Genomic DNA, 21,038 nt, shown 5'->3' with positions numbered 1-21,038 from the left:
AAGCTTCATCTGTTGAATGTCTGCCTTCCTGTGTGGATAACGCCTTATTTCTTTCCCCAACAGCAAACCCACTGGGCTCAGGCCTTTGACTTGCACTCACACACCCAAAGTAGACTTGCTCTACAGGTAGGGATGGATTATCTAAATTTTGCCCATTTTCCCTATTAAAGAGCACATTTTAAGTCAACTCCTGTTCTTTTTATATTAGATATTGAAGGCCAGTCATTTCAAGGTGAAGCTCTTCAGTGCCCTCTAGTGCCCAGATGGAGCCACTGCACAGCCTGAGCTGGGCAAATTAATACAGGTTTCCTTTTGTCAGTTACTGTTTTTATGCCCAAGACAGGGAATGCTGACAAATTCCGATCTTTGCCTGCCATCCCCTGCATGATAACAAGGAATACATCCCAATGGACTTGTATCCAAGGAAAAAGCATGTTGGATCTGGTCGCTCAGTTACTCTTGGAATCCGGTCATGATGTGATGGTCCTAGCATTCCAACCCACTGGTGTCTCTCATGTAGCTAATTTCTCTGCGAATCTATGATCCAGTTGCCAGCATTCTTTCAGTGACCCAGCATCACAATTTAGCTTGATCGAAATAATTTTAAAACAATCAAACCAGAAAAGGGGCAGGATCAGGCAGATTAGGCAGCAGGGTCCAGACGAGGACCACTGAAGAATTGTTCTGCCACACCTTGAAAACCCTGCAGGGTCGCTGTAAATTGGCTACGATTTAATGGCACTTTCCACCACTAAGGCACATGGCAACTGCGGTGTTTTCCTTTCTTTTTTCACTCCTTTGGAAAGGAAGGCAGAGTCCCTACCCTCAGTCACAGAGTTTTAATAGAAATTAGGTAGTGAGTGAAAGCTCACTTATTTTGCAAGGTTTTGAATGTATTAATTAACTTTTGTTATGTTTTCACACAGTGATTTTACAGTGCGGTTTTATTAATTATGTTTTTCATTTGTAGTTTGTTATTTGCCTTGAGCACATTCTGGGTAGGAACGTGATGATGTTTTTATAAAGAACAGCACGATTTCTTAATCAAGGATGTAATTCTGATTCCCTCTAGATGGTTTATGACCTGTCTTCTGGTGGAGGTTAAAAATGGTGAGGGAAGACACTCTGCCTATGTTCAGAGACATGCCCAGGGCTTTTTTTGTAGCAGGACCTCTTTTGCATATTAGGCCACACCCCTCTGATGAAGCCAATCCTCCAAGATCTTACAGTAGGCCCTGAAAGCTCTTGGAGAATTGGCTACATTAGAGGGGTGTAGCCTAATATGCAAAGGAGGTCCTGCTACAAAAAAATCCCCGGCATGCCTATGTTCAGAGACAATCTTTCCTCATTGCTAGACTTGTCCCAACACTGTGCTGTAACTAGAAGGTAGGGTTGCCAACTTCCAGGTCGTGGCTGGAGATCTCATGGGATTACAACTGATTTCCAGAAAACAGAGTCCCCCTGGAGATAATGGCCACTTTGGAAGGTGGGCTCTATGACATTATTCCCACTGAAGTCCCTCCCCTCCCCAAACCTACCCTCCTCAGGCTCTAACCCCCAAATCTACAGGTATTTCCCAACGCAGAGCTGGCAAGATACATGGGAGGTAGGTAATCCCTGGTTCAGATCTCTGCTTGGCCTCACAGAATGGTGTTGACTCGTGAAGGCTCATAGCCCAACAATGCGGTTGGTCTCTAAGGGGCTGCTGGGCTTGAACTGGGATAGCTTCAGGATAAGTTACCACCGCTGAATCTAACTTGTCAAACCATGTTATCGCTAGGCTGAATTTCCACTCCTTGGAGAAAGAACAGGATATAAATGGAATGTCTATAAATAAAATTCTGATGGGGCAATCACCCACACCCGCTGAGGAAGTTTCAACATAAACTGAGGAATTTTTCACAGGTGGGGCTTTAATCACCTTGGAGATTCACTGAGCAGTTCACAGAGAAATCAGAGAGGCATTTGTCATGCAAATGAAAACGCTGGCTTAGGTGGAGACTTAACCTCTTCGCATTACAAACTGACTGAAGAGATGCTAGAATAGGCATGCTATAGGCTGCTTGGCAACAGGGCTGCCAACAACTTGGAGGATAGAAAGATGTTCTGTCCCTTTAAGTGTGGAAATTGGCAGGTAAAGCTTTTCATGGCATAGATGTAAATAATATCACTCTTTTAAAGGGACAGCAATTTTTTTTTCTCCAGGGTGTTGGCAAGCCTCTTGGGTTGGTTGGTGTGATGAAGTCCTGACACTTTTTTGGTCAGTGAAATGTTAACTAGGGCTCTCAACAGCCTGGAGCAGGGCTGCCAGCCTCCAGGTAGGGCCTGGAGAGCTCTCACTTTTACAACTGACTTCCAGCTGGCAGAGATCAGCTCCTCTGGAGAAAATGGCTGCTTTGATGGGTGGACTCTAGGGTACTGCACCATGTTAAGGTCCCTCCCCTCCCTAAACCCCTCCCTCTCCCAGATCCACCCTCAAAGTCATCTGGTATTTTCCAAACCAGACGTGGCAACCCTAACCTGGAGAGAGAAAATTTTTCCATACCTTTATAAGAGGCTTAATGGCATGTTATTTACCAGGTGATCTGAATTAGCTGCATGTCATGAAAATCTTCACCTGCTCATACTAAGCCTTGGTTAAAGAGTTTTGCCCAAAAACAGGTTGTTGCCATGTGATCTGGCAACCTTAGTTACAACAGATAACGATTCCCACCTCTCTATCTTTTTTAAAACGTTGTAACATCCAGTCTGATGAAGAGGTTTGCAGTGTTCTGTGTCAATTTGGTTAGTCCTAATAGAAGGTATGACATGGATTTTGTTCTTGTTTGTGTTGTTTTAATGTTTGGGGGTGGGGTAGGAGATTGTTTTGGGTATGCATCATTCTAGATTTGCATTGCTTTCTAATTTATAAGCTAACTTTATTACATTTTTATTCCACCTTTTTTTTACAGACATGCTTCTTATTCTATTTATTATATATATATAATTGCTTTGGGTTTTTCAAAAACTATGTCCTGCTTTGTCTTGTGAGAAATGTGGACTATAAACAACTTAAGCAAAATGAACAAAATACAAATGCATCTGAGCATGTGTAGAGTTTATCCCACCATTTATTATCTGTTTGAAAATATCTGGGATTAAAAGGACTAACTAATCCAGGTTAGCTGGAGGTCTGGAACCATCATGCTGAATCAGACTGAAAGCAGGTCATTTTAGAAACATCAGCCTGAAACATCACGTCTGATACACAAACTGAGGAATGCAGTTGCAATAGATGAAATGCTGAATGCCTGGGCACCAAGGAATGCTTACACTCAGACCTGCACTCCTGGAATTACGACCCTCCAAATTCTGACTTTAAAATGATTGCTCCTTTACAGTAAGGGACTCCCAGGATCCCTAGGGGTGGGGGCTAGGCGATGGACAACATTCCAGGGGGGCATGTGTTTCCCTAGCTCTTTCCATTAGAGATACAGGATCTTTTTTTAAAGAAAAGGCCCAGCAGGAACTCATTTGCATATTAGGCTACACCCCCTGGCATCACCATTGTTTCACACAGTAATTTTTTTGTAGAAAAAGCCCAGTGTGGACTCATTTGCACATTAGGCCACACCCCTAGTGCCAAGCCAGCTGGAATTGTGTTCCTATGCATTCCTGCTCAAGAAAAGTCCTGCTTCTTTCACCTTACATCTCCACAACAAAAGGGGTTAGAGACTTACTTAAAAAAAATAATATAACTTAGGAATTCAGAAAACCTGGTGCACATATTTGTTATAATGATGGTAATCTAGTGCCAGTTCTGAAAAAAAAATGAATCCTGTGGCAGGGAATGGAAATGGCTGCTATGAGGACAATCTCAGATAAAATGGCCACGGTGTGGGTGGGCAAAAAAAAAACAATCTCTTTTTTTGCCACAAGGGTTGCCAACTCTAGGTTTACATGAAGCTGCCTTATCCTGAATCAGACCATTGGTCCATCAAGATCAATATTGTCTTCTCAGACTGGCAGTAGTTCTCCAGGGTCTCTGGCAGAGATCTTTTGCATCATCTACTGCCAGATCATTTAACTAGAAATGCCGGGGATTGAACCTGGGACTTCCTGCATGCCAAGCAGAAGTTTTACTATTCAGCCACAGTTGAAAAAATCCTAGAGTAGGGATGGCCAAACTTGCTTAGCATAAGAGCCACATAGAATAAAGGTCAGATGTTCGAGAGCTGCAAGACATGAACATCAGGGAGGGAGATGGGGAGGGAGAGGTGGAAAGAAAGCAACTTTAATTTAAATGCTTTCTCCAAGCTGGCAGCTGGCTTGGCTTGGATAAGTGATTTAAAGAGACAAATGCCTTCTCCAAGCCAGCCAACAGAGCAGTGGGGCTTTGAGAGCCACGCAGTATGTATGTATGGAAGAGGCACAGTTTGGCCACCCCATGTCCTAGAGGTTTAGGAGTGGCTCCTAGAGAAAACAGGTTTGAAGGAGATGAGGAACCTCTGGGGTATAATGCCAGAGAGTCCATTCCCAAAGCTGCCCATTTCTCCAGGGGAACTGATCTCTGGTCTGATAAATCAGTTGTAATTATGGGAGAGCTTCAGCCCCCACCTGGAGGCTGGCAACCCTATTACATAGAAAGGCTGATGCAAAGAAAACAGGAGCTTTCAGGATTTATGAAACAGAAGAGGAGGGCACCTGGGGCAGGGTCAGCCTGGCTGGAAAGAGATGAGGGATGCTGTCCCTGCTTCTTTGACTCAATTATGGAGGCTTCTAAAGATAGAAAAGCTGTATATAGAGAGAGGGTTATCAACTAATTAATGTGTGTGAAGAAAATGAGGAGTCAGCATTTCCTTCCTTCCTTACTGCTATGGTGAAACTTGATTGACAGCAGACTCATGAAAGCCAAAAGGAAGCTGCATAACTAATATACGGAATAAATTACTATTGAGAGGTAACATCCAGTGGTTCAGAAAACTTTAAAAGTGGATTAGACAGAGTCATGCATATGGCCACGGTGGCCAATAGCTATGATAGCTAAATAGAACCTCCACGTTCAGAGGCAGTATATATCTGAAAGCCAGTTGTTCGAGGGGCAACTATGCAGGGGTGGGTATTCCCAAAAGCAGCTGGTTAGCCAGTGTGGGAAACAGGATGTTGGACTGCTGGATCCAGACAGATTCTAGAAGAGTAGCCAAATTAGTCCATCAGCACTGGGTGGGGGTAGGGTTGCCAGCTCCAGGTTGGGAAATTCTTGGAGGTATGAGGAAGATATTGGATTTATACCCCACCCTTCACTCTGAATCTCAGAGCAGTTTACAATCTCCTTTATCTTCCTTCCCCACAACTGACACCTTGTGAGGTAGGAAGGGCTGAAAGAGCTCTCACAGAAGCTGCCCTTTCAGGGACAGCTCTGTGAAAGCTATGGCTGATCCAAGGACAACTCCAGCAGCTGCAAGTGGAGGAGTGGGGAATCAAACCTGGTTCTCCCAGATAAGAGTCCACACACTTAACCACTACACCAAACTGGATGGAACCTGGAGAGGACAGGGACCTCAGGGAGGTCAAAGGCCATAGCGTCCACCCTCCAAAGAAGCAGTTTTCTCCAGAGAAACTGATCTCTGTAGTCCAGAGATAAGCTATAATTCCAGGTACTTTCTGGAGGATGGCATCCCAGTTTGATCCAGCAAATGTCTTATTTTATTCCCATGAAAGCTATAACATGCGTAGGCTCATTTTTACAAAGGGACTTAAAAATCTGATTCAAGGATTTCATGGCTTCCTCTGCATCTTTGAGTATGCTACTGAATCATTAAAGTATGCAGGAAGAAGAAAGACTACAGTTTTCCAGTCCTGAGGGGAAGGTACTCTGTACATGCCCAGAAGTATTTTTCTCTCAGGACTCAGTCTGTGCAGAAAACAAACTCTTGGGCTAAACTTTAGTGAAATCTGGGCACAAATTGAGTCAGCAGTTGCAAAGGTCGACATTAGTAGAGCCAGTGTCTGGAACTGGCAGGGCCGGATCTAAGGGGGGGGGGGGCAGAGGGGGGTGCTTGCCCCAGGCACTGATGAAGGGGGGGGTGCCAAATTGGGTATGGAGTCCACTGTATTCTATGGGACCATAAGATAGAATGGCCCATAAGGGGGAGCAATTTTTTAGTTCCCTCCCCCTTCAAAAAACATGTAGATCCAGTCCTGGGAACTGGAAGCCACATTAGCCTGATGTGGCAAAACCAAAAAGGCTTATTGTGCCACCATTTAAAAAAAAACCCCACCATCTAAGGAATATGCCTCCCCTCCATGAAGGATGTTTTCACATCTTTCCAATTTTCCTTCCCCTTGAACCATCTTTTTGTCGCTTTGAGCTTGCCTTTTTGTTTTGAATGAAGATAAATATTTGATAGTATTTTTTTTCAGTCAAGTGCCTTTTGAGAGAGACAGAGGTCTCACTTCCTTGAATGTGGCTTATCCCCAGGTAACTTGTTTCTCATCTGTGTTTAATTTACAGGGCATTTCAGTATTCTGGCTAGGTCCCTTGGCTTGGAAGTCTTTCTGACTCAGTTTGGACTTTCTGTTTTTTAGTTGCACCATATCCCGTTGCAATCGGCACCATCTAAATCACTGTCTAAAAGAAAATCTATTATTTAATAATCCTGTCCCTTTTTCTTTTTTCTGTTTCTTACCTAATGAACCATTATTATGAAATGCATAGTCTCAGGAAGTCAAGTGATTTGTTGTGCTATTTAGTTTGAATCAGGGTCATGTGGGAGGGTCTTGATGGATATGTTTGTCCCTGGGTTGCCAAGAACTATCTCGGGATTTTGAGGGTGGAGCCAGGAGACTTTGGGGGTGGAGCCAGGAGCAAGGGAGTTCTGGCCATCACACTTAAAAGGACTGTGTTCCTTTTAAATGCCTTCCCTCCATTGAAAATAATGGAAGATTGGGCACCTTCTTTGGGGGCTCATAGAATTGGACCCTTTGGTCCAATCTTTTTTAACCTGGGGGGGAGGGGTTTTGTGTGGAGGCATAAGATGTTATGCCTTTACCTCAAAAAACAGCCCCCCGCAAGAGCCTCAGATATCCACAGATCATTTCTCCATAAAGTATAGCGGAGTGCTCACTGGACATTTCCAACTACCTCCCCCAACTTTCTGCTAGCCCCAGACCAGGGGATCTCCTGCTCCCAACTGGGGATTGGCAACCCTGGTTGTCCAGAGGTATGTGGTGGCTCTCCACAATCCTGACAATCTCTCCTTAGGATCTGGCAGACTTCCAACCAACCCCTTCTTCTTCTAGAGTTGCCAGGCTGTGTTGGAAAATACCTGGAGACTTTGGGGTTGGAGCCAGGAGAGGGCAGTGTTTGGGGAGGGGCCTCAGCATGGTACAATGCCATAGAGTTCACCCTTCAGGGCAACCATTTTCTCCAGGGGAGCTGATCTCTGCCACCTGGAGATGAGTTGTAAAAGCAGGATATCTCCAGGCCCCACCTGGAGGCTGGAAACCCTATTTCCTCCTAGAGATCATCTGAACCTAACCCTGCTCCATTACACCCCTGCTACTGGGGGTGGAGAAACAGAACTGCCATGCGACTCTCCTGGCTTTCCACAAACTATGTACAATTGAACTATTCCAGAGGACTTTTCTGCACAGGTAATAGGATTGCCAGGACCAGCCCTAGAAAATCTGGCACCCTAGGCAAGGCTGATTTCTGCTCCCCCTCCCCACACTGATAACCAATTTTAAAAAACAGACTGTGGGGAAAAACGAAAAGCACAGAACTTAAAATTGCTCCCTTACCTGGATAGCCCAGGTCACTGAGTCACTGGGCCACATGGGGCGGGGGGCTCCGAATTCAGTGCCCCCAGAAGGCCAGCACCCTAGGCAAATGCCTAGTGGCAGGGCTGAACCTAAGGACTGCACTGCACAAAATGGTTCACAAACTTAATTGGATAAATGACGAGGAACTGTGGGCCTATACTGCTGTGTACAGATTATTAAGAACATAAGAAGAGCTGTGCTGGATCAGACCTTGGTCCATCTAGTCCAGCATCCTGTCTCACACAGTGAGGAACAAGTTCCTCTGGAGAGCCAACAACAGGTTGTACAGGTCTTCCCTTATATTGTGTCCTGGCTCTGGGATTCAGAGGCACTTAGTGCCTCTGGATGTGGAGGTAGCCCTCAGTTGCCATGGCTAGTAGCCATTAATAGACTTATCCTTCATAAACCTATCTAATCCCCTTTTCACGTTGTTTATTCCTGTGGCCATCACTACATCTTTTGGCAGTGAAGTCCACATTTTTATCACTCTCTGTGTAAAGTAGTACTTCATTTTCTCTATCCTGCATCTATTGCCCCTGAGCTTCATTGGATGTCCTTGAGTCCTAATATTTTGGGAGGAGAAAAGTTTCTGTGTCTACTCTCTCCCCACCCCATACATAATTTTATAAGCCTCTATCATGTCCCCCCTTAGTCATCTTTTTTCTAAACTGAAAAATCCCAGACCGATTTCCCACTCACCTTACACCATTCTCACGTTCCTCTTCTCAGCAGGGGTCCTTCCAATTTCACACTATCTGCCCCAGGGCTGCAAATAATGTCAGCCTTATTGCACGGCAAACAGAAACTGATTTTTAAAGGTTTCTGTTTGCTACGTGAAAACGGCGATGCTTGCTGCAGCCCCAGGGCAGATAGTGTGAAATCTAAAGGAAGCCCCACTGAGAAGAGGAACGTGAGATGGCAGAAGGTGAGTGGGAAATCAGTCCCAGACTCTTCAGCCTTTCCTCATAGAGCAGGTGCTCCAACCCCCTAATCATCATGGTTGCCCTCCTCTGCACTTTTTCTAGCTCTAAAATGTCCTTTTGGAGATACTAGGGTTGCCAATCCCCAGGTGGAAGCAAGGGATCCCCCGGTTTGGAGGCCCTCCCCCCACTTCAGGGTCGTCAGAAAGCGGGGGGAGGGGAAGGGAGGGAAATGTCTGCTGGGAACTCTGTTATTCCCTATGGAGATTTATTCCCATAGAAAATCATGGAGAATTGATCCGCGGGTATCCGGGGCTCTGGGGGGGTTGTTTTTTGGGGTAGAGGCACCAAATTTTCAGTATAGCATCTAGTGCCTCTCCCTAAAATACCCACCAAGTTTCAAAAATATTGGACCAGGGGGTCCAATTCTGTGAGCCCCAAAAGAAGGTGTCCTTATCCTTCATTATTTCTTATGGAAGGAAGGCATTGAAAAGGTGTGCTGTCCCTTTAAATGTGATGGCCAGAACTCCCTTTGGAGTTCAATTATACTTGTCACAGCCTTGATATTGGCTCCACCCCCAAAGTCCCCAGATATTTCGTGAATTGGACTTGGCAACCCTAGGAGATACGCTGGCCAGAACTGTATACTGCATTCCAAATGAGGCCACACCATAGAGCTATACAGGCCATTACAATATTGGTTGTTTTATTTTTAATCCCTTTCCTGCTAATCTCTAACATTATCGCAAACAGGACCCTATTATGTGATTTCTGTAACGCTTAATGTGCCATATGAATACTTATGCTATGCTGCAGTTCTTTCTGGTGGTTCCAATCCAGACTTGTAAAATGCTAGTGCACTGATGTCCCATGTTTTTGATTGTACTGACTCACTATGTTATCTGCCTTTAGTCCCCACGAGAAAGCTAGATTATAAAAAACACATTTAAAAAAAAAGCTGAACTAAACAACTTGGGGTTCTGCTGGGCCTTCCCTACCCTCAGGCCCGGCACATCTGAGTAGACCAGGTAAAAGGCTGCCTAGGGTAGCCACCTGGCCTATGGGGGAACCGGGAGCCTCTCCAACCCCCACCCTCTCCCTACAGACAGCCCAAGCAGCCTACAGGGAAGGCTGAGCCACCAGTGCAAATAAAACTGGCTTGGCAGCAAGAGGCAGCGCAGTGGGAAGGAATCACAGTACCCACCTCTTCCTGTCTTGGCTCCTCCACGCTGCCTTTCCGCCTCTTCCTATTAGCCTGGGTTGGCAGCTGGAGGAGCCTCTTCTCACCCCTGCTGCCACTAAGGAAGGGAGGAAGGCTGGTGTCAAGAGAGGAACTGCCCAGCCCTTCCCAACAGGGGCAGCAGGGCGGCGCAGTGGTGGGTGCACTCCAGCATGCCAACTGGGGTCCACTGCAGCTGCGCTCAGGTGGAGGGGTGGAAGGGCAAGCAGCCAGCAGAAAGTCGGGGGCGCCAGCACTGCCTACCCTTGACCCAGCCCTAAAGTCAATCCCCAACTAATGGCTAAAATATCCTATCCTCCACAAAAACTACTAACAGTTCTAAACAGTCAACTGAAGTCAATAGACTAAGAAGGGTATAGTTACTGAGGACTACACGGTGAGCTTCTTTTTTCTTACAAAGCCTTGCTAACATCCTGCAGCAATCGGATCCCACAAGAAAAGCCCTGCACAACACAGCCCTTCTCTGTCTGTTCCCCGTTTCTTCCTGCCTCCAGCCAGCCTCCCAAGTGTACCCACGGCTTCCTGCAGCCCCGACAGCAGGCAGATGCTGGCACCAGCAACAGCATCCCACGATGAGCCATTACAAGCAGGGCTCTCCCCTCCCCTGCATGCGCTGCAGGCTTCCTCCTCCTCCTCCTCTCCTTGTTGGTGAATTTTCCAGTGAATGAAAGCAGATCATTAGCAGTTGGGGAGCAATCAGTGCCCGATGGATGAGCTGCATCTAATGCCAAGCTCATTAAATGCCAGGAAATTGAACAGGGGAAATCACCTGCTAAGACGCTTCCCTCCGCAGTCAGCCGAGGGAGATTCCAACACACACCTGCCTCTGCCAGAGAGGCGAGGTAGGTGGGCCCACTGAGGCAGTCTGCTGTTGCCAGGTGTGTAGCAGAGGGATGTACGAAGAAGATGATGATATTGGATTTATAGCCCTCCCTCCACTCTGAATCTCAGAGCAGCTCACAATCTCCTTTATCTTCCTCCACCACAACAGACACCCTGTGAGGTGGGTGGGGCTGAGAGGACTCTCACAGCAGCTGCCCTTTCAAGGACAACCTCTGCTAGAGCTATGGCTGACCCAAGGCCATTCCAGCAGCTGCGAATGGAGGAGTGGGGAATCAAACCTGGTTCTCCCAGATAAGAGTCCACACATTTAACCACTATGCCAGGGGTGGCCAACGGTAGCTCTCCAGATGTTTTTTGCCTACAACTCCCATCAGCCCCAGCCATTGGCCATGCTGGCTGGGGCTGATGGGAGTTGTAGGCAAAAAACATCTGGAGAGCTACCACTGGCCACCCCTGCACTACACCAAACTGGCTCTCCACACCAAACAAGAGCTCTGTGTGTATATCCAAGAGCTTAGTAGTTCTTAGGAGCTATGCCCACGATTCCAAGTTGGGAATTTCTAAAAAAACATTCAAATTGATTCAGAGGGCACCAGAGCCTGTTATGTCCTGTTGGGTTGCCTTTCTGGGGCAAGGGCAACAGGTTGGCTACTGTGTGAAACAGGATGCTGGGCTAGATGGAGCACGCCACTGGTCTGATCCAGCAGGGCTCTTCTGATGTTCTTATGTTAAGTCGGGGTGGCCTGACTGTGGCTCTTTCACACGTATTGTGTGGCTCCCAGAGGTCAAGGCTTACTCTCAAGTAAGCATTCTTAGCACTGGGACCTCAGTCAGCCTCTGAATGTTGATCCCTAGGTGGGTGACTATTTCCACCCTGCGTGAAGTGGGGAAAGAGGGAGAAATAGGCAGGCTTTTGCAAGCTCTTTTCCACCACCACAGAGGTCGCTTAAAACCTAGAGCGGGGACACAGAGTGCAAGAGCTGAGGGAGCCACTGGAAGGAGGGACAGAATTAAAGAGGGTTCCCCCTTAGTTACTTAGCTTTTGTAGGAGCTGTTATTTACTAACCTTGGTTTCAAGACAAAGAGAGATGCATAATGATGGAAATGGTGGTCAGTGATTTATATGGTACATGTGTGTTTCCTTCTTCTAATGGTGCTAAAAAATAATTATCTAACCTTTCTCTATTCTGGTCTTTATTCTGGTCTTATTGTCAGCTTTTGTTTTTTTAAGTCTCCTATCATGGTCGTGTTGTAAAGTGCATGCATATGTATTTTATCTTCCTATGCAAAAAAAGAATTTAATGAAGACGTGTGTGTAATATTTGTTCATGTCTTGTGGCTCTCAGAAAGCTGACATTTACTTTATGTGGCTCTTATATTAGGCAAGTTTGGGCACCTCTGCGTTAAGTGGTTCTCACTTTATGCTAGAGACTGCTTTTTACCAACAGGAGAGGCAGCTAGATTTTACCCAGTTTGGAAAGCACATGTGTGACCTGGATGTCTTGTCCTGCCTTTTGCGCCAGGTTTTGGAAAGACCAAATGTGGTTTCCTCAAATAGAAATACTTTGCGCACATACTCAGAGTTCCTCTTTTCTTTATAAAGGTTTCTGTTGTATATGTGCTTAGAATTGTATCTATAAGCTGGAGTTCTTGCCTGGCTCACTGGGGCCTGAAGGACAGAGCTTGGGGGACTCAGGAACAATAGGCAGCAGGATCCAAATCCTGCTGCCCTGCTCCAATCAAGAGCCCCTGACTGGTTTGAATGGTCCAGTCACAGGCAGCGCGGGAACTTTGGGTGTGTATATATAGGGGGCCCTGCGGCCCTAGTTTTCAGTCTTCTTAGGCATCGCTATACCACGCTGTATTCAATAAAAGAACTATGTTCACTACCACCTCACCTCATTAACGTATAGAACCCACTATATTATAGTTTCGTACAACCAAGACGGAATCAAGGCAATGCAACCTTTCACAGAATACACATGCAGCCCAACAAGGTGCCTATGGGCATCATGGATCACACCAGAACCTTTTCTGGCACCTGCCAAGTGTTTTTAGAAAGAGGGCAGGGCCAGATTGGGCTTTTGCCCAGCAAGACTTCTCATTGGCTACTGGAGATTTGATTGGCTGTATAGATTTATTATTTTTTTTTAAAAAAAAATGGCTTTGGCAGCAGGCACCACAGCACAAGGATCTTTATTGTGTGATTGAAGGTGAGCTGTGGCAGCCATTTTGTAGCTGGATCCACTTTTTGTGGCAGCCATTTTGTGACTGTGCCCACCATGTTGTGTCAGAATTTTAAAGGTGCCCAAAAACTTTAAAAGGTTGGGGATGCCTGATGCAGACTGTAACATGTAATACGAACTTCTTAAAATATGGAGCATCCATAATGTATATGTGGTGGAAAGCCAAATATAGTCAAATGCAAGTGCCAAAAAACCCACAGAAAGCTCAGCACATGCTGTGATCAACAACTGTACATGAAAGTCCATGCTAAATGCTACATGGAAGAGCTTTCAGTGCAAGAACCACATCATCCACTTAGGGGCCAACACACGTCACCTTCTTTAACATTTTGTCACCAGTCTCTGAGCCTACTGCACTGATCCTAGGACATTAATGTCGTTTAAGAAATCCCACATGCACAGATGCATGCAACTCCCTTTCAGTAGCTAGGGAGACAGTGCCGTTTTGCTAGGAAAGGGTTGATAGCATGGGAAAAACAAGCTGCATGTATCTTGGCTCTCTCCCTATGTAGTTGCACTGCTTTCCCCACCATCTAGGGACCGGATCTCAGGTGAGTAACATAGGTAACTGGAAAAGTTTCCAAATTAGGCAGCACAAGGGGGCCCCCCTGTGGCCCACAAAAGGATGGCAAGAAAGGTCTTTGTGTCAGCAGCACAGAAGAATAGAGAAGCTAAGAACAATGACAGAACGAAGGAGAGAAGCATTGCAGATTAGCAAATAAAAACAGAAACCAAATGCAAACTGTTCTTTCACAGAAAAAAGATTTCAAGGGTGGATAACTACGTATTAGTATAAAACAAAAAAATCTCCTAATGTAGACAAATAGTTCCAAATCTAGCAAATCTCAGACTTGCCCCCCCCCCAAAGGCAAGGTTTTGCTCTGAACATCAAAGATCCCTCTTAGGTTCCTACAAAGCAGCACTCTCTACTCTAATCATTGCCCCAAACAGCATGAATTTAGTGAAAATGAACACATTCAATAGACCAAATATTCGATAGACCAAATGTCTATTCGATACAGCCAAGAATACGTTGATATATATGAGGTACTATTAATTATGGGGCCTATAATTACATGTATTTCTTTAAAAATTAAAATAATACAGAGACAGGCAGGTGGTTCCAGATTGGAACGGGACACCTATGGAGCTCAGAGAAGCAGTCCCAGGAGGCTCAATTTGGCTCATGGCTCTGATCTCATTAGACCATATTTCCAGGTAGGAGCAAAAGCTGCAGAAACCCAGCACCATGTAAATGCCCACAATATTGGAATCTAAGCAGGGGCAGGGAAGGGTTCAGATTCAGAAGACTGTTATTAGGTGGTGACAGGTGCTAGCCTCTGTGTCCCTTCCCCCCACCAGAAAGCCCACCCATGTTCCAGATGAGGGATCAGTGGGGCAGGTGGAATGTGACTTTATGAGATTCCAGCTGCTGCAATATAAACCTCTAGGGCTCATGTTCCCTGCCCGGTGGGGGGTCCAATGAGACATGCCTGTATTTTGGGGTGTGGAGCTGCAGCTGCTCAAGCCCCCAGCAGGAGTAGGAGAGTCAAGGCCAAGAATGCAGGAGGTGTGTGCATAAGGATGCATGCGTCGCAGATAGGCAAAATAGGGAAGGCAGCCTTGAATGTTTGGGAATCATTGGAAAAATGAAAGTTGTTCCCATCTCTGGGACGCTCCCTGCAAGTGGCAACCTAAGAATTATCCAGAGTCATCATTTCTTTCATTCATGGAGAGAAACAGCACCAAACAGCCAGGATTCTCTGTACTGCAGTCAGGGTTTTTTGCAAGAAATGGGAATGAAGATGTCATCAAAGATGGGGGTAGCTTTTCATTTACTGGCCCCATTCATGTCTTTTGACGGCTTGCCAAAATGTAATTTAGAAGATGAATTTTTGGAGAAGGGTGGAAAGAAAACGGGTGTGTTTCACTGCTATTTTAAAAATCAAAGGAGCAGGACTGGTAAAAAGGTGGTCACCCTACTGTGAATCTTGAGGGGCATGAAAAACAAGTGGACAGAGAAGACAATATTAGCACAACTCTTTCCCACAATGCAAACTCCGCAAGTCATCCTCAGTAATGGACAGACATCAGGTTTAAATCAAACAAGCTCTTTTGCATATCATACGTATTTAGCAATGGGAATTGACTGCCGCAGGATGATGCCATTTATTTACTTAATTTACACCCCACCTTTCTCCCCAGTGGAATCCAAAACAGCTTACATCATTCTCCTCTCCTCCATTTTATCCTCACCACAACCCTGTGAGGTAGGTTAGTTTGAGTATATATTACTGGCCTAAGGCAATGCTCCTAAACTGTGGAGGCTTGTGAGCAAAAATTCTACTTTGTGAGCTACTTTGTGAGGCTTGTGAGCAAAAATTCTACTTTGTGAGCTACTGGCATTAAAGTTGTGAGCTATTGCATAAATTAGTTTGTTCTGGGGCTATTTTTCCTGAGCTAAGACAAAAATGTGTGAGCTGGAGGCAAAAAAAAATCTGAGCTAGCTCACAGTAATTCAGCTTAGAAGGAACATTGGCCTAAGGCGACCCAGCGAGCTTCCAGGGCAGAGTCAGGATTTGAACCTGGGTCTTCTAGATCTTAGTCAGACACTCTAACCACTATACCACACAGGCTCTTAATGGCTGGTAGTTTAAATATTGGGTTTAAGGACAGATTGTAGATAAAGGAACACAGGACATTATCTGGGAGAACCGGGTTTGATTCCCCACTCCTTCACATTAACAATTAGGCCAAGTAAACACTGGCCTATGGGCCCCCACGCCTTTAGGGGCCCCGAGCCAGCTCCCCCCCCCCCAGTTTTCCTCATTTGCAGCCCTCCCAGCCTGCACATGCAGCCAGCAACTGAACTGCTCTTTGCCCAATTTACCTGGTGTGGCTGCTGCTGGCGTTGTTGCCAAGTTTGCGCCTCTCTGCCTCTCCCACACAGCTTAGTAAAAGGGGCTTTTAAGAAGGTGCCAGCAGGCTGCAGTGGGAGTTCTGGACAGTGGGGCAGGCGTTCAGACTGAGATAATTTGCAAGGGGGCCCCCAAGATTTAAACTGCCTAGGGGCCTCCACAGGGTTTAATCTGGCACTGTGTGCCTCTGAGTATGCTTATTTTAGGCCAGGACCGAATCTACATTTTTGGGGGGGGGGGGAGGGGGCAAAATTAAAAAATGATGCCCCCTTATGGGTCATTCTATCTTATGGTCCCATAAAATACAATGGACTCCATACCCAATTTGGCACCCCGTCCGTCGGCACCCAGGGCAAGCACCCCCTTCTGCCCCTCCCCCCCAGGTCTGGCCCTGTTTTAGGCAGTTATAAACAGTTACTCTCCTATCTGACAGGCTCAGGATCCCCAAGGGCCCCGTTACAGGCAGGAATCCAACAGGTTAAACTGCTGCTGATATGGCAATACTAAGGGAGGGGGACCCTGCATCAGTTGGTATTTGTCTGTTAAATGACCACAGTTGTTAAAAGCACTGACAAAAGAATGACAGATTTTTTTCTTTTTCATGAGGAAAAATCTTTCACATTAGCAGCTGCCATGTGGGCTTAGACATGCAGTGATCAAAGGCAAAGAGGAACAGAGCTCCTATGATTTCCTCCAGAGAGACGCACCTGCCTAAACGCCCAGGGCTGCATGATTTTCGTGGGCCCTAACAGCCCTTTTGCCTTTGTGGGTCCCTCCCACCACAGTAATATCAAGATTTAAAGTTATTTTTTATATAACTTTAAATAAATCAACTTTTTCTCTGTTTGGGGCAAAATTTAATATATTTTTGTGGGCCCTAAACATTTCATTTTTCCTCTTCTGATTTTTAAAGAAATAAACATTTGTGTGGGCCCCTAAACACACACAAAGATTTTCACTGTGCGACTGAAGGTAAACTGCAGCAGCCATTTTGTGACTGGCTGCCTCCTAGGGCAGTCATTTTATAGCTGCGCCCCCATACTAATATCTCAATTTCAATGGTACCCGCCAGGGTCAAAAGGTTGGGAATGCCAGTCTCCTCTGACTGGTAGTAGACTCCTAGGTGAAGTTTTTTTCATGTCACCTGATCATCTTAATTGGAGATGCCAAGAATTGAACCTGGGACCTTCTCAATGCTGTGTAGATGCTCTACAACCCTTACTCAATTCACAGAAGATATTGGCTGCACTTGCTGGGCTTCACTATTGCATGACTTAGACATGACCCTAGAACAAACACAACACTGCTATGGTTGCCAATTTGGGGTTGGGAAATACTAGAAGATTTTGGAGGTGGAGCCTGAGGAGTGTGGGGTTTGGAGAGGGGAGGGACTTCAGTGGGGTATAATGCCTCAGAATCCACCTTCCAAAGAAGCTATTTGTTCCCGATAAACTGTTCTGTCAGCTGGAGATCAGTTGTAATAGCGGGAGAGCTCCAGCCACTACCTGGAGGTTGGCAATGTCGCTGAACTAGCAATGCCAACTCTGGATTGAGGAATACTTGAAGATGGGGGGGGGGGTGGAGCCTGGGGAAGGGGGGGGATAAATTGAGTACAATGCCATAGCACTAACCTTCCAAATTATCCACTTTCTCCCAGTGAACTGATCTGTGTCACCGGAGATAATTTCTAATTCAGACGGAGAGATCTTCAGGTCCCACCTGGAGACTGGCACCCTTTCACTGCAGTGGAACACCTTTAGCAGTGGTCACCCTGTTTCTCAGGGAGTTTATCCACCCCACCCCCGGCGCTTCTCACTGAGAAACTCTAGGGGGTTCTTGAAACGCAGCTTGCAATACTGCTATCGCAGGCAATCTAACGTTGCTGCTGCTGCCGCCGCTCCCCCACCCCCCGAAAAGGGTCTCTAAATTGCACTCCACATGCCAGCTCTGTTACCCCACGGCTGCAGTGCAAATGAAGCTGGGAATTTCCTCCCCCATAAATCCTGCCGCCTCTATCTGCCGAGATATTTCCCCGTCGCCTCCACCCACTTCCTGCTACATCTGCTCCATATTAATTAGCACAATTAGCATTGCTCTGGGCTCCTCTAATGAAGGGAAGGGGGGGGGGACTGTTTCAAATTAACCCTTCGGGTTCCTGAACGACATGTTTCCAAGGTTGGAATTGAGTACCGGAATGTAGGAAGCGGCGTTGCTGAATACTGAGGTTTGGAATCAGATCTTCTTGCCAACTCCAGGTTGGGCCGAAGAATCCTGGATTTTTTGGAGGGGTGGGGAAGTGGACTGGAAGAGAGAAGAGACCTCAGTGCTGCACAGTGCCATAGAGTCCACCCTCCCAAACCATCCGTTTTTTCCAGGGGAACTGATCTCTGGAGATCAGGTGTTATTCTAGGAGAAATCCAGGCCTCACCTGGAGGTTGGCAACCCCCAGGGGAAATGGAGGTGACGGGAGGAAAGCAGTCTTCTCCTGTACTCCTCCCGCTAGGCCTCTTCTCTCACAAGCCTTTTCAAGAAAATGTCCTGGGATTCACTACATGCCATCATCATTTCTCTCCTTGTCCCAGGTTGCATACCTACTGTCTTTCACTGCAGTTCTGGAACTGCAACTGTTCCACAGATACGGTTACCAACCTCCAGGTGGCACCTGGAGATCTCCTGCTGCTACAGTTACTCTCCAAACAACCAGGATCAGTTCCTTTGGAGGGTGGACTGTATGGCCCTATGCTCTACTGAGATCCGTCCCCTCTCCAAACCCTGCCCTACTAGGCTCTACCCTGCTCCACCCCAATCTCCTGGTATTTCCCAGAGCTGGGAACCTTCTCTCCAGATTACGGAGGTTAGCAAATGATAGCAAGGCCCAAAACCAAGTTGGAAGTTGCTAAATGTGTGGTTTTCTTTACATATTCCAGCATTTGCCGTGATGTTGCTGAAATCTTCTTTTGTTCATAATATGTTGCATTTAAGCACTAAAATTCCCATTGTTGCTCAGTTCTCACAATACAACATTGCTTCTAGAGCTGCCAGACTCCAGCTGGGGGCCTTGGGTTCTCCTGGAATTACAAATTGTTATCTCCAGGCTAAAGAAATCCATTTCCCTGGAGAAAATTGCAAATTTTGGAAGGCAAACTCTGCACATGGCACAACATCCTGAGTTCTCTCTCCTTCCCAGCCTCTGCTCCTTCATCACCACCCCTAAATCTCCAGGAATTTCCCAAGCAGGAGTTGGAAACATTCCAAAACTGCAGGTCCCCCTCTCACAATAACTGATTGCTGTAGTTTGCAGATCAGTTGTAATTCCAGAAGAACTCCAGGTGTTACCTGGAGATTGGCAACCCCAATTGATAGCCCACTATTCTTCCAGAAATAGTTGGTGCCAGCTTTTAGTCTTGCATCCTGAGCTGAACAACATTGGAAAAGGCCAGAATTAAGGGGGACAATCCACCTTTTATAAGCCTGGGGAGGATTTTACAGGGATGCTCACACAGTAGAACAGGGTCCCCAACCATTTTGAGTCTGTGGGCATCTTTGGAATTCTGACACAGCATGGTGGGCATAGCCACGAAATGGCTGCTGCAGGAGGCGGAGCCAGTCACAAAATGCAGCATACCACAGTGAAAGTCTTTATGCGGTGATGGCAGTTGTTGCCAAATCAACACCTTTAAAAATATGCACAATCAAATCATCAATAGCCAATCACATGCCTTCCTGCGCAAAAGTCCCATCTGACTGCACCCACTTTCTAAGAAAACTTTGTGGACCCCAGGAAAGGTGCATCAGTGTCCACGGGCACCATGTTGAGACCCCCTGCAGTAGAATTTCCCTCTCTGTGGACACCATCTGCAAAATTATGCGCTACTGCATTTTTCCAACTGCAGATTGCCAGTTGCATGTGTAAATATTGCCCCTCCCAAAATCTCCCTGCTCAAAGAAATCTACCATGGCTGGGCTGAGCTCTTCCGCCTCTGACATGCTGTTCTTCCACCTGCAATAGTTCCGCCACACCCACATGCAAACATATAACCTTCCCTCGAAGAGAAATAGATGTTTCAGGAACATCTGTACCACCTGATTCCACAGACTGTGTGAACCAATCCCCACTCAGATTTGGTGGCAGAGAGGCCAATATTCAGGCAGTCAATATATAGCACCAGTGTGTCCAAATGCTTCCCTTCTGTCTCATTTTTCCGCCCATGAAAGCTTCTGATGCGTTTGACTAACAGCCGCTCCTGACATTACCCTTTAAAGAGTGTTTGCAAAGGAAGCCGCCACAAGATGGCCAGTTGAGGTTATTACTTTAAAGAGGTTTCGAAATAATTGATTATAAATGGAAAGTAATAAAAAGGTTATAAAATAAAAAGAGAGAGAGATGCACCATAGGGATAAAAAAAAAATATGTGAATGAGGTTTGAAAGCAAAGGAAAAGCCAATTAAAAACCAGAAGCAACTATGCTGCTGGCAGATCCATGCCAAAACCTCGACAGAAGGAAATGGAAGGTCCTTTATGATAACAGGGAAAATAAGATTGGGTTGATAAGAGCGTCTTAATGGTGGCGAGGGTGATTTGGACAGCATTAACATGCATGGCTTTTTGCTGAGAAACTACAACTCCAAATCTGACGCCAGGAGAGAGAACGCAGCGAGGAGATGGAGACAGCAAGGGGAGGGTTTATATTAACTACAGTTACATGGGCTTTTTTTTTTTTACCAGTTAAGTCACAGCTGACTTATGGTGACCCTGTAAAGTTTTCAAAGCAAGAGACGTTCAGAGGTAGGTTGCCATTGCCTGCATCACGACCCTGAATTTCCCTGGTAGTCTCTCATCCAAGTACTAACCAGGGCTGACCCTTCTTAGCTTCTGACAAAGAAGAAGAAGAATTGCAGATTTATACCCCACCCTTCTCTCTGAATCAGACTCAGAGCAGTTTACAATCTAATTTATCTTCTCCCCCCACAACAGACACCCTGTGAGGTGGGTGGGGCTGAGAGGGCTCTCACAGCAGCTGCCCTTTCAAGGACAACCTCTGCCAGAGCTATGGCTGACCCAAGGCCA

At 46.2% G+C, this 21,038-nt stretch overlaps 1 protein-coding gene across 1 annotated transcript in view; it reads left to right on the top strand.

The window, feature by feature from the left end:
* Window positions 1-2,506: 2,506 nt before the first annotated feature.
* The window catches only part of LOC132581201 (TBC1 domain family member 15-like), a 47,729-nt gene continuing 29,197 nt past the window's right edge, over window positions 2,507-21,038 (top strand). The window contains exon 1 of the mRNA XM_060252345.1: window positions 2,507-2,801. Within this exon, the coding sequence (XP_060108328.1) occupies window positions 2,752-2,801 (50 nt within the window). The 5' untranslated portion in view covers window positions 2,507-2,751. The remainder of the gene's footprint in view (window positions 2,802-21,038) is intronic.

The sequence above is a fragment of the Heteronotia binoei genome, chromosome 13 (genome assembly GCF_032191835.1).
Source record: "Heteronotia binoei isolate CCM8104 ecotype False Entrance Well chromosome 13, APGP_CSIRO_Hbin_v1, whole genome shotgun sequence".
Lineage (NCBI taxonomy): Eukaryota > Metazoa > Chordata > Lepidosauria > Squamata > Gekkonidae > Heteronotia > Heteronotia binoei.
The sequence above is the reverse complement of the archived record's forward strand: the minus strand, read 5'-3'. Positions and strand labels throughout refer to the sequence as shown.